Source organism: Silene latifolia, chromosome 4 (genome assembly GCF_048544455.1).
Source record: "Silene latifolia isolate original U9 population chromosome 4, ASM4854445v1, whole genome shotgun sequence".
Lineage (NCBI taxonomy): Eukaryota > Viridiplantae > Streptophyta > Magnoliopsida > Caryophyllales > Caryophyllaceae > Silene > Silene latifolia.
In genome coordinates, this window is record NC_133529.1 from 106638194 (window position 1) to 106664872 (window position 26679).

Sequence of the window (26679 nt, forward strand, 5' to 3'; positions counted from 1 at the left end):
CGGAAAAAATAAAAAATTAAAATAATATAATACAAAGACGAGACGGTCGTTAATTATTTGAATTGTCGGAAAAAATTAAAAATTAAAATAATATAATACAAAGACGGGAATTAATTATTTTAATTGTTTTATACAAAAGGAGCCGAAAAAAAAAAAAAAAAAAAAAAAAAAAAAAAAAAAACGAATTGGGCCTTGGACGAAAGAAATTTTCGTCCAAAACCAGGCCTGGACGAAAAATTCTTTCGTCCAACATGGGCCTTGGACGAAAGAATTTTTCGTCCAGGCCTGGTTTTGGACGAAAAATTCTTTCGTCCAAGGCCCATGTTGGACGAAAAGAATTTTTCGTCAAGACTGTGTCCGGGCGAAAATTCTCTTCGTCCAGGCCCGTTTCGTGTAATTTTTTTTTTTTTTTTTTTTTTTTTTTTTAATTGCTTTTTCAAATAAATCCGTCACAAATTCTATCATAATTCCGTCTACATTCATGGCATCTATCCTAATTCGGGATTCAAACGATAATAAAACATAAATTTTTAACAAAACTAAATCGTAAACTAACCTCGTTACTAGCTTCATTGTTGGAATCGTTGTTAAAATCGTTCCCGTTCATGTTGTTAATTACAAAACCCGACTTTTTTTTTGTTTGAAATATTTTAGTGAGACGGTGACTTGTGTTTTAGTGAGACGGAAATTGCATTTGTGTTTTGAGACGGAAATTGCATTTTGGTGAGACGGATATGGAGTTATGATATGGAGGGCAAACTTGGAAATTTACGTTAATTGTCGACGATATTTAGTAATTTGTCGACGACGTATAGCAGGACCCTTCTCAATACAATGGAAGCCCAGCCCACTAAATAAGACTGGCCAATTAGAGCCCTGATGCGGGTCAGGCCTGGTCAAGCCAGACTATTCCATCATGTTGGCCAGCTCCCTGATCAGGCCGGGCTAGCCAGTTTCATTGGCTAGCTCTACAATGAAGAGCTATTACCTTCTCATGATACAGAACACAATATGATTCTGATGTAAACTTTCATTATCCAAAAGCATACAAAGCCTAATCAAGCGGAAAATATGGAGCACTGCAATTTGAGATGTAAAGGTTTAGCCCAATGTTCAATCACCTAATGTACCCAAAAAAATGTTCAATCACCTAAAGCACGTTTTCTATCAAAAACTATTGTTCCGAGTAGAAGTGCCGCGACGTAGCCTCCCTATGAGATCTGAGAGCCAAAAGCCGACGATCAACCTTACCGGCTCTCCCATCAGCAATGTCAACGAACTTTAAGCAACTCGACATCCATTACAAGCCATGCATTTGGTGGCACGTCATTAGCGCCTTTACTCCCAAATCTGTAACACAAGTAACACAAATTAAGCAGGAAAAAAGGAGACTGAAAAAAACTAAAAAAAGAGAGACATCAATAAAGATTTCAGTTCAGAGATACTAAAGTACCCTAATTCAGGTGGGATGACAAGCCTCCGTTTACCACCAACTCGCATACCTGAGGAACACAACTCGAGCAATAAATGCATATTGAACTCTTAAACAAAGCAAAAGGAAAACAAAACTAATTACTGCAGCAAGTATTACCATCAATTCCAAGATGTAGTCCATCCAAAGCATCATCTTTTCCTAGAAGAAGCACAAGTAAAAAATCGTGTCAAAGTTCAACATCAAAAATTACTGAAATGGGGGAAGAACCAATCAAATTTCAGCATCAAAGATTACTGAAATGAGGAAAGAACCAAAGTAAAGTAGAGCGTACCTAGGCGAAACTTGAGTGGACTTTTTCCAACAGTTGAGTCAAACACCTGGCCTTGCTCCTTAAGTCTACCAGTATAATGAACAGTGACCTGAGGCCAAACAGTAGGTGTAATTAGCTCATATTTTCAAAAAAAAAAAAAAACACCAAGCTCAAGAATAATGAAACAAATTACGACTTACCTTTCTACCTGAAGAGGCTATTTTTCCATCTTGTTCCCCGATTTTTAGCTCCTCAACAACCAAGCCACCAAAGATAGTCCTCGTACAGAGATCTGATGTTTCCAAATTCTCCGGCAAACCATTAGCCTCGTTATCTCCCATGTTTGAAGGCATTTCTGTGTCCACTAGTGACGCATTCTTTTTGTCCTTTCGCTTCTTTTTCTTAACTTTTCTGTCCTCGGACTGACTATCATGAGCTGCCAATGCAGCAACATCATCTACCTTCTTTTTTTTCTTCGATTTTCTGTCATTAGAAAGAGAATCTTCAGTTGCTCGCACAGCAACATCATCCACCTTTCTCTGAACTTCTCGGTCAGGACAACCATCAACTGCCTGCTCAGCAACGTCATCTACCTTCTTTCTTTTCTTGACTTTCCTGTCACTAGCTTGGCAATCATCTAATGCCTTCCCAGGAACAATATCCAGCTTTTTTGTAGTCATGTTGTCCTGATTATCATCAGTTATCTGCCCAACAATATTATCGCGGTTCTTTCTTGTCACTTTTCCGTCATCAGACTCATAGTCATTACTTTTCTTCACAGAAACATCATCATGTTTTCTGCATGACATGTACAAGACAAATACGAAAATTATACTCAATATACTTTCCAAGATCACCGCTCAAACCGAGATTTAATATCACGGACATAGGTAATGATCATTAGCTTTTGCTGTCTACATGGTCGTGCGTAATTTAATTAATAGAAGAAGCCTTGCTGTTGATTGAGTTTTGGACTTGATAAAAAGTGGCCAAAAAAATCCTATATCAGTGTTCTGAGAGGATCCAATTTTTTTTTTTTCTTATCAAAAACTGAAAACGCAGTAATCTGCTCAAAAAAATGACAATTTGATCTTGATAGCAAATTAAATTTCAATTAAAAAAGACTTGAGGTAAATAAAAAAAAAACATGTATTTTTAACTTCGTATGTGCTTTCATAGGAGTAAACGTGTCATTATTTGGTCACAAATTTTGGTAGGTATTGACGGTTAAAAAGTGTCTCAATGCAAGGAGAAATTAAATATTTTGTTTTATTTTAAATTTTTATTTATTTTTTTTCTACGTTACATATAAAACGCCAGTAAAACGGAGAGACTATTCAAATAAGCAGTGTTAACCTTTTCAAAGCTTCAGAGTCTGTCTTTGCATTTCCAAGGAGCGATGATATAGGCTTCTGATCATCCTCGTCACTTTCATCAATTAACACACAATTTCGACTACGGGTTTTCAAAGAAGTCGCGTTCTCATTTTCAGATTCACTCAATTCATATTTCTTCTTAAGCCGCTTACGGGTGCCTTTGCTCTTACTATTTTTCTTTTTCTTCCCCTTTTTCACTACAGAACAGAATAGCAGTAGCATCAGATTTGCCTACAATGTCTTTACGCCAACTTAGTGAAAAAATTATTCAAATAAAACATTTGATGAACTAAAACTTATTCAAGAACATGTCCTAAAAAAACATCCAGCTAATCTAAAGCTGTTTGGTGACAGTGTACCGTTATTACTTCTGTGCGTTAATATACGACTGTGGTGTTATCCTCAGGAAAATGAAAAGGCTACAAAACACATCATATGTGGCGTGATGTACGAGTAACTTAATGCACACACCAGCAAGCTCTTAATGCACAAAAGATACTGCTATTCAAATTAGGACCTGGTATATACTCCATCAGCTTAAAATAATGCCATCATGACATGTAAGAAATTAATATGAACAAGTATTAACTCTGCCATCAATCTATCATACGCTTGAGCAAAGATATTTGAAGAAAAAAATGGTATTTGCAAGTGTGACATAGTTTCATCGGGTGTAATACTCACATTTGTATCAGTACAAATAATTTATAGTAGATTGCAATAATGCAGTACTCACATGAGCACATGACTCACATCAGTAGCTAAACTAATGCACATATATGATCAAACAACGGGAACTACAGAAAAGACAAAAGAGAACACACCTTCCTCACTAGAAGAAGGTGATGGAGAACGATAAGTTGGTTCACCATCATCAATGAAACTACCCCCATAGTCATCATCGTCACTGACCTCACCCGATACTTCAGTGTCTGCATCTCCAACATCTTCTCCATATGATTCACTTGATCATGGTCAATGAAACAACAAAATAGAAAGAGAACCGAAACAACAAAAAGAAAAAGAGGTAGAACGCAAAGCTTCATTGACATCAGGATCTAGTTTACATTCGATACAGTTACTACATAAATTGTAGAAAAAAATCCATCGTTTGTGATTTATCAAGGCTCACACTATGTCACACTTTTAGTTACACGAGGACTAATAAATCTTCGGATCGAATAGTGAGGCGTGGCAAGAACTATCCATACCGAGAACTTGACTTATGAAGCATTTTCAAACACCTAATCAGCAGCTCAAATATTTTGACACCAGAACAGCTATGACACTAAAAAGGCATAGTATTTCGACAAAAAGTCTAGCATAGTATACTTGGAACATTCCAAAGCTGAATAAAGTTAACATTTGACACAAAAGTGATGAAATTATCATCAGCAAGGAGCATGTCATGTTCAAACAGCATAACGAGTGCCTACTAACAAATGCAGAAGAAAGATATAATCTTGATGGCCATATCCAAATCATGAACCTAAAAAAACATCACGGAAAATCAGCGGCATTGTAGGCTTACAAAATTAAAAGGATACGACTCATCATCAGCAGCTACAAGGTGCCGCGTTTTTGGCAGGATATAGCCAGTGAGATGAACGCTGCGTGGACCAATAACAGAGAAAGTGACATCCTCAGCCTCTTGAAATTCCAAATCTAAATGGATTGACTCCATTTTTTCGGGCAATAAAGAGCATAACAACACAGGAGCCTTGTTTCCCACATTACACTGAACCAAAGTGCTCTTGTGATTGGAAGAGCCTACTCCAACTGTAGCCTACAGTTTTTGTTTCGAAACATAAACAGTAAACCATCCAGTAAACACAAGACGAAAATGAGGGTTGTTACGGCTTTAGGTGATATTGATAAAATTAGCGGCTTCATATTTGGTAAAGACCTAAATTAGAAAATTGAATAAATAATAGTAATACCTGTGTAATTCGGAGCCTCGGGGAAGTATAATCGTGAAAGAGTGTAAATGTTTTGCCGGGTTTAACTTCAACTCCTACAAACAAACAAACAATCAATAATTAACAAGTTTGATAGAATTAAAGAGGTGAAATTGAATAAGGAAAGGCTAATTAGTTGGTAAGATGTAAAGGAGAATGACCCCAGAAAACCATGATTTGGGAGAAAATGGATGGAAATTGAATGGGTAAATTAGGGTTTGTAATTAAATTGGGAATTGGGGTTTTGTAATTAAATATGGGGGGTTTGGCGCCAACTTGGGGTAAGGCCTAGAGCGACTACCCGACTTCCTGTATCCGTATATTGACTTGTGTTAAGCTTTTCATATTCTACCCAGTACCCACTACTTCATAGCCCAACACACTTTGCCCAACGCTCCCACCAGAGGAGGTTGTGGATGGTCGTGGTAGCTTAGAGCAGTGGTTGACTTTGAGTCTTACATTTCATTCTCTTTAAGGAATAAGGATTCTCTTTATTTTCTCAAAAAAAAATGGATGTCCTTTAAAGGGTCGGGGGCTAATTTTAGATTGATTGAATCAAAATGAAATTTATAATATAATATGTGTATTAGAGAGGAAATTGAGAGTATCCAAATTACTCTTTAATCATATGACAACAATAACAACAAGTAAATAAAAAGGGGGGTTTTGGGTTGAGTTTTCAATTGTAACCAAAGCAAGGGAATTCAAACAAGAGTGTAGAACAAGTAAACAATCAAGAGTTTAAGATGGAAATTAATCAATATTAGGAAAGACTTAACCCGACTCAAAGCATGACACTTTAGTTGACAAAACCCTTCAATCAATCCTTCAATTATATATTATCACCCTATTGTGAAGATAAATCTTCTAAATCTCCTAAATAATGGCCAAATGACAAGGAAATCACACTTAATCAAATAACCCAACTTATCAATTCTACCAAGTAGAAATCACATACATTGGACAAATTAATAAGAAGATATGAGCACAAGAGATTCAATAGGGGTAATTAGACACAATGAAATTACAATTAATGCCCAATTACAAGTTAATCCTTTACTTGCTAATTAAGCCAAGAAGAAATCACATTCATTAGCATAATAACAAGGTGTTGCAAAGATGAGATTACAAGGAAATCACACTTAATAATCTCAACAACAATAAATTAAGGAACTTGATTAATTAAGCAACAAGGAAATCACACTTAATTACTCAATATAAACAAGGATTCCAAAATTCAAACAATAAACACAAAAGGATTAACAATGATAATTAAAATTAAAGAAGGATTAAAGGATCTTACAACCAAAGTTTAAGCCTTGAGCCGGATTAAGATAGGAGATTAGTTCTCCATAATTAGATCTAATATCCAATTCAAAAGATGAAAATATTCCCAAATTACAACCTTGATTAATTAAAGTGAACAAAAGATGGTTAACCTAATTGCAAACTTCCTATTTATAATACCCCGTAACCTAACACTTATGGGCTTAACAAAAGACAGCCCGTAATACAAAACGCTAACAAAAACCGTCAAACCCAGAAAACTCGCACGGTGCGAGTTATGGAGTCTGGAAACTCGCACCGTGCGGTTTCTCTGCTGGAGTCCGTCTTCCTTTCGTTCTTCCTTAGATCCTTTGGAAGGCTTTCTTAGTGCATTTCTTCAAGCTTGTTCTTGGCTCTTCCTTGGACATTTCTCTTGATCTTTCGGCTTCCTAATCTTCACTTGAAACTACGCTAAATGGTGAAACATATGGAATTGGCTAAATAACGTCAAAAACGTCACAAACCGCTACCAAATGCTACCAAATGAGCTCAAAATGATACCAAAATGTAGTAGAAATAGGAGCTCATCAAACACCCCACACTTAGCCCTTTGCTCGTCCCGAGCAAACTAGAATAAGTCTAATCACCACCTAGGCCAAGAAGTATGGGCACTCCTAATTCCCCTCTCTTCACCTCACTTCTTCCTTCTTATGTCATCCCTCAACTAAGCTCATGGTCACTTTCCTTCATAGCTCCAATAAGTGACTAAGTGACCCAAATTCCACCTATTCGAACCTCTCTTCTCTCACTCCCCCTCCTTGTGTCATCCCTCAACTAAGATGGTCCTAAGTCCACCAATTCATCCATACATCCTTCCCAAAACTCAACACCTCCTCCTTATTACTCCCCCTTATCACTCCACTTGGTAATACAAGGCTACCATGGTCACTAAAACCTCTCCTTCCAATCAATTTGGCAACCTCAAACACCTCCATTCTTCAACAATTCACAACAACTCAACAACTCATCAATCAAAACACAACTTTCCAACAAAGTACAATACAAGTCAACACAATCCCATGCTTCAAGTATACCAAGCACTAGTAACAAAGTAAGCTTCCAAATCCCCCTCCTAGTCTTGGCATATCACTATCCTACCCTTCCGGCCTTCTAGAGCTCCACCACTTATGTCACCAACTTCAATGGAAATAGTCAAGTATGTGACATGATTTCAAGGCTTCAAAGAGGTCACATGATTTTTTTAATTTTTCCTAATTCTCTCATTTTGCCTAAACCGCCCTTTCGGGTTTTCGGTTTAGCTCTTTTCCTCACCTCTACTCTCGTGGCTCGCACTCTTTTCTTCATTTTGCCCGGAGCGCCCTTTCGGGTTTTCACTCCGACCTCGGCCACTTTCCCATTTTTGCCTAGGATGCCCTTTCGGGTTTTCATCCTAGCCGGGGTTTTTTTTTTTTTTTTATCTTTTCTTTCTTTTTCTTTTTCGTTTTTCTGTTTTTTTTTTTTTTTTTTTTTGAATTGAAATACAATGCATGGAATTAAAATATATCACAATATATACATGATACCAACTCAAGAGTGATTCCAAGTACTATGTGTGGGATGATCCTTATTTGTGGAAATTTTGTGCCGATCAAGTGATAAGGAGGTGTGTGCCGGACACCGAAATCATGTCAATTCTCCGGTTTAGTCACGAGTATGCTTGTGGCGGGCATTTTGGAGCCAAGAAAACGGCTAGAAAGGTGTTGGAAAGCGGTTTCTTTTGGCCCACATTATTCCGAGATGCTCATGCCATGGTGAAGACATGCGATAGATGCCAAAGAGTTGGTAATATTTCAAAAAGAGGAGAAATGCCCCAAACACCCATGATCTATTGTGAAATATTTGATGTGTGGGGTATTGACTTCATGGGACCATTTCCCGCCTCTTGTGGCAATGTTTATATACTTTTGGCGGTGGACTATGTCTCCAAGTGGGTGGAGGCTAAGGCCACCAAGACCGATGATGCAAAGGTGGTTGGAGAATTCATCAAAACCAACATCTTTTCTCGATTTGGTTTTCCAAAAGCTTTGATAAGCGACCGGGGTACTCACTTTTGCAACAAAGCCATTGGAGCTCTTCTCAAAAAGTATGGGGTACTTCATAAGGTCTCAACCGCCTATCACCCTCAAACCAACGATCAAGCCGGGGTTTCTAATAGGGAGATTAAGGCTATACTTGAGAAGACGGTGAATCCCGACCGCAAGGATTGGAGCTTGAGGTTAGATGATGCCTTGTGGGCCTATCGCACGACTTACAAAACGCCAATCGGGATGTCACCTTACCGCTTACTTTTTGGGAAATCATGTCATCTACCCGTGGAGGTTGAGCATCGAGCCTATTGGGCGGTTAAATCCTTCAATTTGAAATTGGATGAAGCGGGACTTCATAGGAAACTTCAACTACAAGAGTTGGAAGAAATCCGGAATGATGCTTATGAGAATGCTTCCATTTACAAGGCAAGAACAAGAGCATGGCATGATAATATGATTTCACGAAGAGTGTTCCAAGTGGGAGAGAAAGTCTTACTTTTCCAAAATCGACTTAGACTTTTCTCCGGGAAATTGAGGTCTAGGTGGATGGGACCATATGAAGTGGTGAAAGTTTTTCAACATGGAGCAATTGAAATCAAATGCTTGAAATCCGGAAAAGTTTTGAAAGTGAATGGGCAAAGGCTAAAGCATTATCATGAAGGAATTGAAGTGGGTGAAGTGGAAACACTCCATCTTGTTGATCCAATCTACTCAAATTGATGAAAGTGCAACTTTGTCGAGCCATCGACGTTAAATAAACGGCAAAAGTTTGTAAATATTTCTTTCCCTTCATATTTAAATTTTGCATTGCATTATTTATATTGCATTTGTCATGTTGCATTGTTCATATTGCATTTCTCATGTTTAAATTCATTGCATCCTTTACTTTTTGCATAATAAATTAAATCATTTGCATTTTCACTAATGTTTTTGGCATATTAGAATGGTTTAATTTGTGTTTTAGTGTTAGGATATCAACTCAAGGGCATATGTGAAGAAAGGAAGGAAGAATGTTGGGTAAAAGAATTAGCTAAAGTGAAGAATTAAGCAACAAAAAATCAACATCCAGCAGCAAAGTCGCACGGTGCGACTTTTCTGAGGCCAAAACTCGCACCGTGCGAGTTTTTTTGAGAATACGTAATTTCAGCTCTAATTTCGCACGATAAGCTCACTTGTTCTTCCCCAATTCTTCTCACATTCTACCTCTCCCTTCACCATAACCCTAAACACCCAAATCACCAACCAAAATCCTTCTCAAATCATACAAATCAATCAATTTACCTTCAAGTTTCATCAACTTTCATCTCCCAACATCGATTTGGGTAAGGTAAATTGCATACAATCCGAGGAATCATCATCATTTCAAGCTAGGGTTTGGTCAATTGAAGAAGTTGAAGATTTGGGGTTGCAAATCGGTTTTAAGGGACGAATTTGAGCAATTTGGGTTAGCAATCTTCACCAAACAACCCAAGCAAGGATCAAAGGGAGGTATAACACCTTATTCTTCTCCTTGTCAATTCTATTTCACTAAAATTCGAATTTGTGTTCTTCAAATTCGAAATTTGGTTGTCTATTTGTGTTGTTATCGTCCTTAAAACAACCCTTTAACTAGTGAGGTGTTTCTTTCCTAGCAAATAGCTAATTAGCACAACATTTCTTGTAGTGCATATTAGGTGTTTGATCAATTGCCTCACCCAAAATTTTGTTCAAAAATTGTGTTTTTATGAGATTCTAATTGTTCTATAATGGGAAAAGGAAAAGAAACCGCGGCTTCCTCCTCCAAAGGATCCAAGGGAGCCTCGGATTCTTATGCAAATGAGTATTCGGGTAAGGAGGGCCTCCGAGACACGGCCCTCTCAAATTGGAAAAAGTTTGCCTCGGTGTCTACCGTGGCACAAACCAAGTTCCTTAATGAAAACCTTCTTATCGAGTTGGGAATGCTTCCCATAACTCGTATGCTTTTAGAAAAGGTCGGACTTGAGGCCTTTATTCATGTTGCCGCACCCACCCGAAGGGGTGTCACCTTTGAGTTTTTGTCATCGTTGGAAAAGGTTAAATTGGGGAGGGATAAAGTTAGGGAATCAAATTCCGGGCATGCCGCCTCACCCATACTTTGACTTATGATGAGGTGCGCGAGGCCCTCCATATCACCAAAGCCCCCGTCAAAGAGAAACTTGATAAACCATTGATGAGTGCTTTTTGGAGCGATATTACGGGTGACGTACGTCACGGGAACTCAAAGAACACCACCATCCCCAACCCGGTCTTACGCCTCCTTAGCCGTCACATAAATACAAATTTCTTGGTCATGACCGAACCAACCAAAATGCAATACCAACAAATTCAAATTCTTTGGTCAATGACCCCGGAAGGGAGGAGTCTGCGGATTGGGTGGAATTGTTTGTGAGTGGGTGTCTTGAATTGCAAAAGAATCCCAAAGGGACCATTTTTATTGGGGGCATGATCGATTTGATCGTGCAAAAGACGGGTGTGCCATTTCCACCCAATGCTTATCCTCTTGATGGTAGTGGTCTCATAGACTACCATTACTTGAAGCACTCTAAAGTGATTGAGGTGGTTGACAAAGTCTCTCCCTTGGTCATTTGGTGCATGGGTGGGCAACATTCCAAGCATTATATGTATTTACCCCGTTCCTCCGACTTACCACCCTTGGGTTGGGGAGTCGAAAGATTTCTACATGCCCCGATGATGCTTTTGTGTACCTTTGGGTTGATAGAGCCCAAGTAGTTGAGCCGGACGAGGATGAGGGAGGAGAGCAACCACAAGTGGGGGGGGGGGGGCTTTGACTTTTGGTGACATGCCTCATGATGCACCATTTGATGAACCCATGCCTAATGCCCCCTTTGATGAGCCACATTTCACTCCTCCCCATATGCCACAACAACAACCACAATATCCTTTTTCGGGTCCTCAATTCGACTACCCGGCTTTCAACACATGGCAAACCAACATTACCAACCGTGTCTCAAACATTGAATCTACCCTCTCCCAAATACAACTAACGGAGAATGCTCGGTGGGGAATCACCGAAAACCGCTACCATCATTATCAAGAAGACTTGGAAGAGTTGCGTTATACTTCAAATTCAACTTTTGATATGGTGGCTGCGATGAATGCTCAATTCATGCAACAATTCCCCACCCAATATGAAGGGTACAATGAGGCTAAGGTTAAGGAAACAAGAGCCGAAAGGGCTAGAATGAGAAGTAGAAGAGAAGCAAGAACAAGAGCCGAAAGGGCTAGAATGGATGCAAGCAACTATGCCCTTGGCGCGGTACTTGGCCAAAGGGTAGGAAGAACACCTTATGTTATTCAATATGTATCGACAATGATGAATGAAGCTCAAAGGAACTATACAACTACCGAGAAAGAATTTCTTGCGGTGGTGTTTGCCTTAGAGAAATTCCGATCTTATATTCTTGGAGCCAAGGTCATCATCTTCACGGATCATGCCGCTTTGAGGCACCTTGTCTCTAAGAAAGAATCCAAGCCCCGTTTGATGAGATGGGTATTACTTTTGAGCGAGTTTGACGTTGAACTCAAGGACAAGAAAGGCTCCACCAACACGGTGGCGGATCATCTTAGTAGAATCATCAAAGAAGACTCCTTGGTACCACAAAGCTCAATAAAGGAGACTTTCCCGGATGAAGCCCTTCTTGCCTTGATGTCTACCGAACCTTGGTATGCACATATCGTGAATTACTTGGTCTTGGGCAAATTTCCACCGGGTTTGACTCGACATCAAAGAGACAAAATCAAGAGTGATTCCAAGTACTATGTGTGGGATGATCCTTATTTGTAGAAATTTTGTGCCGATCAAGTGATAAGGAGGTGTGTGCCGGACAATTGGCACCTATAATTGGCACCAACTCTTGTTCTTGCTTCTCTTCTACTTCTCATTCTAGCCCTTTCGGCTCTTGTTTCCTTAACCTTAGCCTCATTGTACCCTTCGTATTGGGTGGGGAATTGTTGCATGAATTGAGCATTCATCGCAGCCACCATATCAAAAGTTGAATTTGAAGTATAACGCAACTCTTCCAAGTCTTCTTGATAATGATGGTAGCGGTTTTCGGTGATTCCCCACCGAGCATTCTCCGTTAGTTGTATTTGGGAGAGGGTAGATTCAATGTTTGAGACACGGTTGGTAATGTTGGTTTGCCATGTGTTGAAAGCCGGGTAGTCGAATTGAGGACCCGAAAAAGGATATTGTGGTTGTTGTTGTGGCATATGGGGAGGAGTGAAATGTGGCTCATCAAAGGGGGCATTAGGCATGGGTTCATCAAATGGTGCATCATGAGGCATGTCACCAAAAGTCAAAGCCCCCCCCCCCCACTTGTGGTTGCTCTCCTCCCTCATCCTCGTCCGGCTCAACTACTTGGGCTCTATCAACCCAAAGGTACACAAAAGCATCATCGGGGGGCATGTAGAAATCTTTCGCACTCCCCCAACCCAAGGGTGGTAAGTCGGAGGAACGGGGTAAATACATATAATGCTTGGAATGTTGCCCACCCATGCACCAAATGACCAAGGGAGAGACTTTGTCAACCACCTCAATCACTTTAGAGTGCTTCAAGTAATGGTAGTCTATGAGACCACTACCATCAAGAGGATAAGCATTGGGTGGAAATGGCACACCCGTCTTTTGCACGATCAAATCGATCATGCCCCCAATAAAAATGGTCCCTTTGGGATTCTTTTGCAATTCAAGGCACCCACTCACAAACAATTCCACCCAATCCGGCACTCCCCTCCCTTCCGGGGTCATTGACCAAAGAATTTGAATTTGTTGGTATTGCATTTTGGTTGGTTCGGTCATGACCAAGAAATTTGTATTTATGTGACGGCTAAGGAGGCGTAAGACCGGGTTGGGGATGGTGGTGTTCTTTGAGTTCCCGTGACGTACGTCACCCGTAATATCGCTCCAAAAAGCACTCATCAATGGTTTATCAAGTTTCTCTTTGACGGGGGCTTTGGTGATATGGAGGGCCTCGCGCACCTCATCATAAGTCAAAGTATGGGTGAGGCGGCATGCCCGGAATTTGATTCCCGGAACTTTATCCCTCCCCAATTTAACCTTTTCCAACGATGACAAAAACTCAAAGGTGACACCCCTTCGGGTGGGTGCGGCAACATGAATAAAGGCCTCAAGTCCGACCTTTTCTAAAAGCATACGAGTTATGGGAAGCATTCCCAACTCGATAAGAAGGTTTTCATTAAGGAACTTGGTTTGTGCCACGGTAGACACCGAGGCAAACTTTTTCCAATTTGAGAGGGCCGTGTCTCGGAGGCCCTCCTTACCCGAATACTCATTTGCATAAGAATCCGAGGCTCCCTTGGATCCTTTGGAGGAGGAAGCCGCGGTTTCTTTTCCTTTTCCCATTATAGAACAATTAGAATCTCAGAAAAACACAATTTTTGAACAAAATTTTGGGTGAGGCAATTGATCAAACACCTAATATGCACTACAAGAAATGTTGTGCTAATTAGCTATTTGCTAGGAAAGAAACACCTCACTAGTTAAAGGGTTGTTTTAAGGACGATAACAACACAAATAGACAACCAAATTTCGAATTTGAAGAACACAAATTCGAATTTTAGTGAAATAGAATTGACAAGGAGAAGAATAAGGTGTTATACCTCCCTTTGATCCTTGCTTGGGTTGTTTGGTGAAGATTGCTAACCCAAATTGCTCAAATTCGTCCCTTAAAACCGATTTGCAACCCCAAATCTTCAACTTCTTCAATTGACCCGAAACCCTAGCTTGAAATGATGATGATTCCTCGGATTGTATGCAATTTACCTTACCCAAATCGATGTTGGGAGATGAAAGTTGATGAAACTTGAAGGTAAATTGATTGATTTGTATGATTTGAGAAGGATTTTGGTTGGTGATTTGGGTGTTTAGGGTTATGGTGAAGGGAGAGGTAGAATGTGAGAAGAATTGGGGAAGAACAAGTGAGCTTATCGTGCGAAATTAGAGCTGAAATTCGCGTATTCTCAAAAACTCGCACGGTGCGAGTTTTGGCCTCAGAAAAGTCGCACCGTGCGACTTTGCTGCTGGATGTTGATTTTTTGTTGCTTAATTCTTCACTTTAGCTAATTCTTTTACCCAACATTCTTCCTTCCTTTCTTCACATATGCCCTTGAGTTGATATCCTAACACTAAAACACAAATTAAACCATTCTAATATGCCAAAAACATTAGTGAAAATGCAAATGATTTAATTTATTATGCAAAAAGTAAAGGATGCAATGAATTTAAACATGAGAAATGCAATATGAACAATGCAACATGACAAATGCAATATAAATAATGCAATGCAAAATTTAAATATGAAGGGAAAGAAATATTTACAAACTTTTGCCGTTTATTTAACGTCGATGGCTCGACAAAGTTGCACTTTCATCAATTTGAGTAGATTGGATCAACAAGATGGAGTGTTTCCACTTCACCCACTTCAATTCCTTCATGATAATGCTTTAGCCTTTGCCCATTCACTTTCAAAACTTTTCCGGATTTCAAGCATTTGATTTCAATTGCTCCATGTTGAAAAACTTTCACCACTTCATATGGTCCCATCCACCTAGACCTCAATTTCCCGGAGAAAAGTCTAAGTCGATTTTGGAAAAGTAAGACTTTCTCTCCCACTTGGAACACTCTTCGTGAAATCATATTATCATGCCATGCTCTTGTTCTTGCCTTGTAAATGGAAGCATTCTCATAAGCATCATTCCGGATTTCTTCCAACTCTTGTAGTTGAAGTTTCCTATGAAGTCCCGCTTCATCCAATTGCAAATTGAAAGATTTAACCGCCCAATAGGCTCGATGCTCAACCTCCACGGGTAGATGACATGATTTCCCAAAAAGTAAGCGGTAAGGTGACATCCCGATTGGCGTTTTGTAAGCCGTGCGATAGGCCCACAAGGCATCATCTAACCTCAAGCTCCAATCCTTGCGGTCGGGATTCACCGTCTTCTCAAGTATAGCCTTAATCTCCCTATTAGAAACCCTGGCTTGACCGTTGGTTTGAGGGTGATAGGCGGTTGAGACCTTATGAAGTACCCCATACTTTTTGAGAAGAGCTCCAATGGCTTTGTTGCAAAAGTGAGTACCCCGGTCGCTTATCAAAGCTTTTGGAAAACCAAATCGAGAAAAGATGTTGGTTTTGATGAATTCTCCAACCACCTTTGCATCATCGGTCTTGGTGGCCTTAGCCTCCACCCACTTGGAGACATAGTCCACCGCCAAAAGTATATAAACATTGCCACAAGAGGCGGGAAATGGTCCCATGAAGTCAATACCCCCACACATCAAATATTTCACAATAGATCATGGGTGTTTGGGGCATTTCTCCTCTTTTTGAAATATTACCAACTCTTTGGCATCTATCGCATGTCTTCACCATGGCATGAGCATCTCGGAATAATGTGGGCCAAAAGAAACCGCTTTCCAACACCTTTCTAGCCGTTTTCTTGGCTTCAAAATTCCCGCCACAAGCATACTCGTGACTAAACCGGAGAATTGACATGATTTCGGTGTCCGGCACACACCTCCTTATCACTTGATCGGCACAAAATTTCTACAAATAAGGATCATCCCACACATAGTACTTGGAATCACTCTTGATTTTGTCTCTTTGATGTCGAGTCAAACCCGGTGGAAATTTGCCCAAGACCAAGTAATTCACGATATGTGCATACCAAGGTTCGGTAGACATCAAGGCAAGAAGGGCTTCATCCGGGAAAGTCTCCTTTATTGAGCTTTGTGGTACCAAGGAGTCTTCTTTGATGATTCTACTAAGATGATCCGCCACCGTGTTGGTGGAGCCTTTCTTGTCCTTGAGTTCAACGTCAAACTCGCTCAAAAGTAATACCCATCTCATCAAACGGGGCTTGGATTCTTTCTTAGAGACAAGGTGCCTCAAAGCGGCATGATCCGTGAAGATGATGACCTTGGCTCCAAGAATATAAGATCGGAATTTCTCTAAGGCAAACACCACCGCAAGAAATTCTTTCTCGGTAGTTGTATAGTTCCTTTGAGCTTCATTCATCATTGTCGATACATATTGAATAACATAAGGTGTTCTTCCTACCCTTTGGCCAAGTACCGCGCCAAGGGCATAGTTGCTTGCATCCGACATTATCTCAAACGGTTCATTCCAATTGGGAGGTTGAATTATAGGTGCCGAAATAAGCTTCTCCTTGAGCATATCAAAAGCTCCCTTGCATTCTTCACTCATGACAAATTCACAATCCTTTTGAAGTAGCTTGCATAGGGGAGCGGCAATCTTGGAGAAATCCTTAATGAAACGCCGGTAGAACCCGGCATGACCTAGGAAAGATCTTACTTCACGCACATTAGTAGGATAAGGCAAGGTGCGAATGGTATCGACCTTTGCCTTATCAACCTCGATTCCCCTAGAGGAAACAACATGTCCCAAGACTATTCCTTCATCAACCATGAAATGACATTTCTCATGGTTGAGAACGAGGTTGGTATCAATACACCTCTTTAAGACCCAAGTAAGATGACTCAAACAATCCTCAAAAGATTGACCATGGACGGTGAAATCATCCATGAATACCTCAATAAAGTCCTCAACATGATCCGAAAAGATACTCATCATACACCTTTGGAACGTCCCCGGGGCATTGCAAAGACCAAAGGGCATCTTTCTATAGGCAAACGTTCCAAAGGGGCATGTGAAGGTTGTTTTTGTTTGGTCCTCGGGTGCGATTGGGATTTGGAAATATCGAGTAGCCATCAAAAAGCAATAAAAAGCCTTTCCGCTAACCTCTCCAACATTTGATCCATGAAGGAAGCGGGAAATGATCTTTTCGGTCACGGCATTGAGCCTACGGTGAGTCGATACATACCCTCCACCCATTTTGAACTCGAGTGGGGGTCAAAACACCTTCATGATTCTCGACTACCGTTAGCCCGGATTTCTTTGGGACAACTTGGGTTGGACTAACCCATTGACTATCGGAGATAGGATAGATCATACCTACATGAAGGAGTTTGAGTACCTCTTTCTTCACAACATCCATCATTGGAGGATTCAAACGCCTTTGTGATTGTCGGACGGGCTTTGCTTCATCTTCAAGAAGAATCCGGTGCATGCATAAAGTGGGACTAATGCCCTTGATGTCGGCCATTGTCCACCCAATTGCTTCCTTGTGTTGCTTAAGAACCCGGATGAGAGCCTCTTCTTGCTCCTTAGTAAGCTTGCTTGAAATAATTACCGGTAGAGTTTCTTCATTTCCTAGAAATGCATACTTCAAGTGGCTTGGTAAGGGCTTCAATTCAACAGTAGGAGGCTTGACAATAGAGGGAACAGGTTTCTCCTTTGGTAGCTCTTCTAAAAATTTGGAAGAAAGGAAGAAAAGTTCCTGGACAGGACCAAACTCGCACCGTGCGAGTTTCCCCTCCCCAGAACTCGCACGGTGCGAGTTCTGTGCTGTTTTCCGGATTTCTTCCTTTTCTTCCCATTCTTCCATTGGAGGATTTTCCTCTAGGTCCTTGATTGTTTCCGGCAAATCACAAGACAAAGCATACCCCGTATCCTCTCCAACCAATCCATTAGTCAAAACAACATTTAATGAATCAACTTTGCACAATTCATACACGGTTTGCACAATTGGCTCAAAAATTTCAAGAAAACACAAAGATGAAGTCTCGGATGGGTATTTCATAGCCTCATGTATGCTATACTCAATCTTTTCCTCCTCAAATTCCATTGTGAGGCGGCCACTAGATACATCAATCTTGGTGTTAGAAGTTCTCATGAAAGGCCTTCCCAACAAAATGGGAGTGGAGCCTTTCTCGGGTTCCATTTCAATCACATAGAAGTCGGCGGGGAAAAGCATTCCCCCCACCTTCACCAAGACATCCTCCACAACCCCTTTAGGATAGATATTGGACCTATCAGCCACAGAAATGACCGTACGAGTCGGTTTCAAAGGTCCTAACTTAAGTGACTCATAAAGGTAGTTGGGCAAGACATTAATGGATGCACCTAAATCAAACATAGCATGTTGACAATCCAAATCACCAATTTTACAAGGGATGGTGAACATGCCCGGGTCACTACATTTTTGTGGCAACCGTTTTTGAAACATTGCCGACACATGTTCACTAGCCCTTACCTTTTTCATGCTCTTAGCCTTGTTGGTCCTCTTAGTAGTGCACAACTCTTTCAAAAATTTTGCATGCTTGGGTACACTACTAAGAAGATCAAGAAGAGGAATGTTTACCTCCACTTTATGAAAGATATCATAAAGGCTTGAAGTCTTCTTGTCAACTATCCTTGTATCATTCAAAGCACTTGGAAATGGAGCTTGTGGCTCATATTCCGGAAGAGGTTCATGTACCCTTACTTGTTGAGGTGAAGATGCTTCCCCTTGTTCCACTACCACTTCAATTTCATCTTCAACCACATCCTCCACTTCATGAACAATAGGAAGTGGTCTTGTCTTCTTAGGAGCTTTGGGTGCCTCTTCCAACTCTCTACCATTCCTCAAAGAGACCGCTTTTGCTTGTTCCTTGTTCGGTGGAGGAATGGTGTGAGAAGGGAGACTCCCTCCTTGGTTGGGTTGAGAATTGAGTGTAGTGAGGATTTGACCAACTTGGGTCTCAAGGTTGACAAACCTAGAGTCGGTGAGTCGGTTTTGTTGGTACACGGCGGTTTGAAATTCCTTGGTTTGTTGTTCCATTGCCATTTGATTCATGGTAAGAGTCTTCATCATTTCTTCCAAGGAATTTTGTGATTGGTTTTGGTTTTGATTTGGCTTTTGAAATGAAGAGTTTGAAGCCCCTTTTTGATTTTGATTTTGGTTATGATTTTGGTTTTGATTTTGGTTTCCACCCCACCCCATATTTGGATGAGATTTCCAACCTTCATTGTAAGTGTTAGAATAGGGGTCAAACTTCCTAAAACCAATAGCCTTCACCGCTTCAATTGCCTCCTCCGTTTGCAAAGATGGACACCCATCGGTGGGATGAGTTGGGTCATTACAAAGACCACAAAATTTCACATGAGAATTACTCCCACCACCTTTTGTAAGTTCCTTCACCAAATTAGTGAGAAAGTCAACTTTCTCCTCCATATGGTTGGAACCTTGCCTTGAGGAGAATGTTCCACTTGACTTCTTAATTCTCCTCCCAAAATTCCTAGAGCTTCCTACCAACCTTTCAATCAACTCATTTGCTTCTTGGACCGACATGTATTCAATTCCACCTTGGGTGGCGGCTTTAATCATCCTAGCATCATCCTCAAGTAAACCACCACAAAAGTTCAAGAGAAGGTCGTGGTCGGTATACCCATGGTATGGGCAACTAGCAAGAAGTTGTTTAAACCTCTCCCAATACTCATACAAGTTCTCCCCATCCAATTGCTCAACATTACTTATTTCTTTCTTCAATTGAGATGAGAGACTAGCGGGAAAATACTTTTCTAAGAAAGCCCTCTTCATTTGATTCCAAGTGGTGATGCTCCCGGTAGGGAGATAATAAAGCCAATCATTGGCTGCGTCCTTGAGTGAGAAAGGAAAGGCCCTTAGTTGAAGTTGCTCATCGGTAACCCCATTAGGCTTCATGCTTGAGCAAACAACATGAAATTTGTTGAGATGCTTGTTGGGATCTTCCGTGCTAAGACCATGGAATTGGGGCAATTGGTGAATGAGCCCGGACTTCAATTCAAAGGTGGCATTTTCCGCCAAGGCCGGAAAGAAGATACACAAGGGTACTTGTGTGAGATCCGGGGCGGTAAGTTCCTTAATAGTTCTAGGCCGTGGTGGGTTCTCTCTTTCACCATGCCCAAGTGGTTGTCCGTCCTCACGATCACCTATGATGATTTGAATGGGTATGAGTTGTTCAAAAGGGATGTTGTTATCTTCTCTTTGGTCTTGTTGAAAACCGGGATCAATTTCTTCAATAACCGGGTTGTCTCTTCTAATACCTCCTCCTATCCAAGCAAGTGATCTTTGAATCTCCGGGTCGAAAGGAAAAAGTGGTTCTCTTGAGTTCTTAGTATTGACCATAAACAATTCTACACAAGTGCACACAATCAAAAGGTTCACACAAGTAAAGAACAAGACACTATCAACAAGAAACAAAGACTAACTAACACAACTATCCTAAAAACACAAATAACAAACACTAGCAAAACCGTTACCTTCCCTAAGAATCGCGCCAAAATTTGACACGCCTAAAATGTCGCACTAAAAGACGGCCAAATTAACAATTTATATACCACTAAACACACTAATTAGCACTAATTATAAACTAGTAAAATAGCAAGCAAGGGATCGAACCCAAGAGAAGATGGGTTTTACAAAAGTGAAATTAAAAGAGTATCTAGAACAATTGTGACAACAATAACAACAAGTAAATAAAAAGGGGGGTTTTGGGTTGAGTTTTCAATTGTAACCAAAGCAAGGGAATTCAAACAAGAGTGTAGAACAAGTAAACAATCAAGAGTTTAAGATGGAAATTAATCAATATTAGGAAAGACTTAACCCGACTCAAAGCATGGCACTTTAGTTGACAAAACCCTTCAATCAATCCTTCAATTATATATTATCACCCTATTGTGAAGATAAATCTTCTAAATCTCCTAAATAATGGCCAAATGACAAGGAAATCACACTTAATCAAATAACCCAACTTATCAATTCTACCAAGTAGAAATCACATACATTGGACAAATTAATAAGAAGATATGAGCACAAGAGATTCAATAGGGGTAATTAGACACAATGAAATTACAATTAATGCCCAATTACAAGTTAATCCTTTACTTGCTAATTAAGCCAAGAAGAAATCACATTCATTAGCATAATAACAAGGTGTTGCAAAGATGAGATTACAAGGAAATCACACTTAATAATCTCAACAACAATAAATTAAGGAACTTGATTAATTAAGCAACAAGGAAATCACACTTAATTACTCAATATAAACAAGGATTCCAAAATTCAAACAATAAACACAAAAGGATTAACAATGATAATTAAAATTAAAGAAGGATTAAAGGATCTTACAACCAAAGTTTAAGCCTTGAGCCGGATTAAGATAGGAGATTAGTTCTCCATAATTAGATCTAATACCCAATTCAAAAGATGAAAATATTCCCAAATTACAACCTTGATTAATTAAAGTGAACAAAAGATGGTTAACCTAATTGCAAACTTCCTATTTATAATACCCCGTAACCTAACACTTATGGGCTTAACAAAAGACAGGCCCGTAATACAAAACGCTAATAAAAACCGTCAAACCCAGAAAACTCGCACGGTGCGAGTTATGGAGTCTGGAAACTCGCACCGTGCGGTTTTCTCTTTGAGTCCGTCTTCCTTTCGTTCTTCCTTTGATCCTTTGGAAGGCTTTCTTGGTGCATTTCTTCAAGCTTGTTCTTGGCTCTTCCTTGGACATTTCTCTTGATCTTTCGGCTTCCTAATCTTCACTTGAAACTACGCTAAATGGTGAAACATATGAAATTGGCTAAATAACGTCAAAAACGTCACAAACCGCTACCAAATGCTACCAAATGAGCTCAAAATGATACCAAAATGTAGTAGAAATAGGAGCTCATCATCATATCAAACCAAAGGAAAACGCTTTCCATTTCCCATGTTTTTCTTTCCGATTTCCTTTTCTCTTCTCTAATAGGAACCAAACGTCCCCTAAATGTATTATGGAGAGTATGTTATTTCAACTCTTCACTTTTCTTTCATAATTCATATTGTATCTGTGTATGAAATATGTACTCCACACTTATTAGTCTGACACTTCTCATGAGAGAATTTAATTAGTGAAGCTCGTGCCATGAAAGTGAAGGAGTAGGGCTTTATGGGGCATTTGGTCTATTTATCGATTTTAAGTCTTAGTTGTTGAATTCTTTTCCATTATACTAAAAAAATGGAAGATTACATATGTAGAACTGTAGAAGTGTATTTTTGCATTGAGGACGTGTCTCTCCATATGTATCCTCATTTTAGGACAGCGTATTGTGTTTCATTTTTTTTTTTTGAAATATGTATCATTTTCCTCTTAATTCACTTATTATTATTACTATTATTGTGGTGTTAGTAGTGGTGTCTTGTTGGTGGTGGTGGTCTTATTTTTGTTGCAAATTGATTACACTATACATTCCAATATTATTTACTGAGATATGGGTAAGACAAGACTCGAACATTGCAAAAAAAATTCGTTAAGGACCTTAACACTAACACTGTTAAGTTTCTGTTAAGTTTCTAACATTAAAATAGATTTAACAACCAATATCCATCATCATTCATAACAATCAAAATTAATTAAGGCAAGGGCAACACATAACCATTAATCTTTGGAACATAGCAAAATAACAGACAATACAGAAGCGGTCAGTATTCAGGATCTCTTATTGTGGGCTATTCGATCAAATATACTCCATTTTGATGTTTCTTCTAATTGTCTTCAGATCCTCTTCCAAATTGCGGGAGTGGAAAAACCGCACCACAAGACCCATGGAATTCTTATTTCCATTGTATTTATTTTAGTTTTATTCCTCAATTTAAATAAGTCAGCTCACACACAAAAGGTGCATTGAGCTTGTAATAATTATCTTTGTTTTACTGCGGTCAAAAAAGAAAAAAAAAAAAAACTTAAAGCTTATTTATACTTGAGGCTTCATCCTCGTCCTTATAATATTCCCTTTTATTGACGCTAATTTTCCAATCCTCGATGTTTTTGTAATTGCTTGTGATCTCTTTTACGAGTATATCAACTCATAATTTAACATAGCTCCAACGGTTAAGAGTAGCGTAATTGTAAATTTGATTTGTGTATGATGTTAGAAATGATAATGATTAGATTTCATCATCTGAGGAGTCGACGATAAAACATAGAGCACATCCATAAGTGTGCATGTACAAAACTAAACAACACATTTTTTACTTAGTATAATCAAACCCCAATAATACCAAATTATACAATAACACACACTGAGTAATGAGCAAGAAACTTTTATTTATCCTATATATTGCTCTTAGACGATATACCATGTCATACCACTCTTCTAAAAGTAAGATAAAAACTTGCGGATCGTTCTCATAATATAATTCCCTTTCTTCTTCTTGTGTCCATGATGATTAAAACGGTGAGCATGAACCTCATCATGAACCTTATCACCCTCATCATCACTATCATCACTATCATCACTATGATCATGATCATGATGATGATGATGAGGACGACCTGCCTTCCACCCTCCATCATACTTCTCTCTCACCTCATACACGACTGCTTCTCGCTTAATCGGATCAAACTTGCCGTCCACGTGTCGGTGTCGGATGGCCTCAGCTTGCTTTTTCATGATCGTAGCCAGATCATCCTTAGGGTCCACCGCGACTCCCGGTCCAAACTTCGTGAACCGAGTCGGGAAGGCGGCGAACTGGTGGCGGCAGCGGCGTGGGACATATCTCGTAAGCGGAACTCTATACCGGTTACGCAGGTTGACCCGACGCCGGTTCAGCAACTCGGTTAGGTCGAGATCTGATGTTTGGGTGGGTAGGCGGATCAGGGGATTGTTGTGACCCAAGTTGGAAGAAGAGGATGATTCATCTTGATTATTATCATCAGAATTGGTGTTCGCGTGGACAATAGCGATAACGAGGAAAAGAATGGCCAAGATGGAAAGAGGTTTCATAGTTTGGATTGAATGTTTTTTGATTTTGGATGAAAACAAAGTGCCCAAGAAACACGCTTCTTCTCCACTTTGATTCGAAGACGTATATTATAAGGAACGACCATGCTCGTAGTCGTCGCTACTATTTTAAGTCAATGCAAAGACTTCGTGATTTTGACGTTTATTCATGACTTTATGTGCCCAACGTCTCGAACTAAAAACAAAACATAATACTCCCTTCATACCAGACCAATGGTAACATTGACCGTTTTGGCATTATTCATGGTCGTAGGGAATCTTCGATATTATTCTTAATCTATAAGACAAAATATAGTCAAGTGAGATCTTGTTTGATTTATCGTCATGAATGTTATAAGAATATCAAATTTTTATAATTTTTAATAATGCGTAACAAAAGATATTTACGTTGCAAAACGTGTCTCGACAAGTGTGAAAAAGTCAATGTTATCATTGGTGTGATATGGAGGGAGTAATTACTAAACCAATTAGTCTTTCGTGTGACTTCACTATCCGTCGCAAATGAGAGATGAATTGATTGAATACTATATTATATTAATATGAATAAAAGCGACCCATTTTACATACTTCCTCCATTCAACTCCACTCTACCTATTTCTATTTTCTACACTATTCACAAATGCACGTTCAATTACGATTTTCTCTCAATATATAAGTGAAAATACATTCATGTGAGATCTTGTTTGATTCGTCTTTACGAGTACATTAAAAATATCTAATTTTTATAATTTTTGCAAATACGTAGCTAACGATATTTACCGCGTAAAACACGCGTTGTCAAACGTGGAAAAACAAAGTGGTAGAGTAGAGTTGAATGAAGGAAGTATGTGTCATTTTGTCTCTATTTGAATAAGAAGATTGAAAGCTTAACTTTGTTTTTAACTTTTTGGGAGTGGAAAGATAGATTTTCAATAAGAAATAGTACAACAACTTTTCTATAAGACCGTCTTATAGCATAGGACTGATCCAAAAGGAGAAAAGCCCAAAATTAACATATAATTACCTTCATATTTTAGTTTTATTTTGATTACCCGATATTTTATAACGAATACCGACATATTTAAATATGTAAGTTATCAAGATAAAATATTACTCCCTCCAATTCATCATAATGTTCCCATTTGAGAATGACACAATACTTAAGAAAAAATCAATATAAAAGAATAAAGAACAAATGTGGGGTTTGTTGATAAGAGAGAGGAAAGAATAGTTAGTAGTTAAATAAGGAGTTGTGGGGCCAAAACATTAAGGAAAGTAATAAAATAAGAGTAAAAGAGTTGTGTAATAGGAGAGAGGGATGAATAAAATAAGAGTAAAAATTACCAAAAAAGGAAAGGGGAACATTACTTGAATAATCCGTTTCGGGAAAGAGGGAACATTATAACGAATTGGAGGGAGTATGTTATCAAAATAAACAATTTTTTTACACATTTATTAACTTACTTAGTTGGACTTTGTGCCATTAGGCTAGTCTTTTACTAAAAAAAGGTCCTATAGAACAATTTGTGGAAATAGTATATTATAATTTAAATAGTACTCCCTCCTATTCACAATAAACCTCTCATTTCATTTTGACACAAAAATTAAGAAAACACATTACCCCACCATATAAATAAGTTTGAACCACACAAATACACTACCCCACCATACAATTAAATTTGGACCACACAAACACTTACCAAAAAAGAAAATAGGGAAGTTATTGTGAATAGACGAAAATGGAAATATGGAGTTTTATTTTGAATAGGAGGGAGTATATTATAATTTTGTGTTAATGTGTCCACCCAAAAAAATAAATTTTGTTTTGATGTACTTAATTTTATATATATTTGTATTGGCTGGGTTCAAATTGGACATGGTTTTAAAAATTCATAGTACATTAAGGCCAACATCATCTAAGGTAGTCTTTTTACAATTGGTCTCTCTTGTGACGGGTTACCATTTGTGACGGATATTTTGTGAGATAAAATGGTAATAAAATGGGTTAGTGGAGAAAGGGGACCACATAAATAGTGTTGCAAATAGAGAAAAAGTGGGTACATTGTGAGGTAAAATGGTATCCGTCTTCAGCTTGTGGCGGATATGTCATGTCTTCAACGAGAATTTGTGGTCTTTTTAAGTGTGTACAATTCATAGCCACGTGTAGTTCTAATACTCACTCTTCAACTCTTCATTGTTATTACTCTATGACGATTGCTTATACTTTTTTTTTCATTATGTCAATATAAATTTTGTTGGAGTTTTACATAAAAAATTGCTACAATAATTAAGGTTTTTTATACCGATGTATATGACATATATTTTCATATTTGATGACATCACCATGTAGGGGCGAGTCCAGGATTTCATTTTTGGTGTAAGCAAAATAGTACACTCGTGGTCAGTGGCAAAGTTAATAAATATTTAATACATAAAACGAACATTGTAATTTTAACTTAGGGGTTGTTTGGTTACCTATTCTAAAACACATGAATTGTAATTCATGGGATTTGCAAAATGGGGGGGTTGTTTGTTTGCCC

The 26679-nt window shown here is 39.0% G+C and overlaps 2 protein-coding genes across 2 annotated transcripts; both read right to left on the reverse strand.

Moving 5' to 3' along the window:
- Nucleotides 1-989: 989 nt before the first annotated feature.
- LOC141653750 (peptidyl-prolyl cis-trans isomerase FKBP43) lies at nt 990-5438 on the reverse strand. Its single transcript, XM_074461598.1, has 10 exons — nt 5241-5438; nt 5062-5135; nt 4669-4907; nt 3946-4085; nt 3102-3318; nt 1946-2543; nt 1767-1854; nt 1592-1633; nt 1454-1502; nt 990-1350 (listed from the first exon to the last, which is right to left on the reverse strand). Exons 1-10 carry the CDS (start codon nt 5251-5253, stop codon nt 1272-1274), a joined length of 1539 nt encoding a protein of 512 aa, XP_074317699.1. The 5' UTR covers nt 5254-5438; the 3' UTR covers nt 990-1271.
- A 9421-nt stretch (nt 5439-14859) lies between these two features.
- On the reverse strand, nt 14860-15982 carry LOC141651883 (uncharacterized). The gene is made up of 2 exons (XM_074459575.1): nt 15826-15982; nt 14860-15233 (listed from the first exon to the last, which is right to left on the reverse strand). Exons 1-2 carry the CDS (start codon nt 15980-15982, stop codon nt 14860-14862), a joined length of 531 nt encoding a protein of 176 aa, XP_074315676.1.
- Between the last annotated feature and the right edge of the window lie 10697 nt (nt 15983-26679).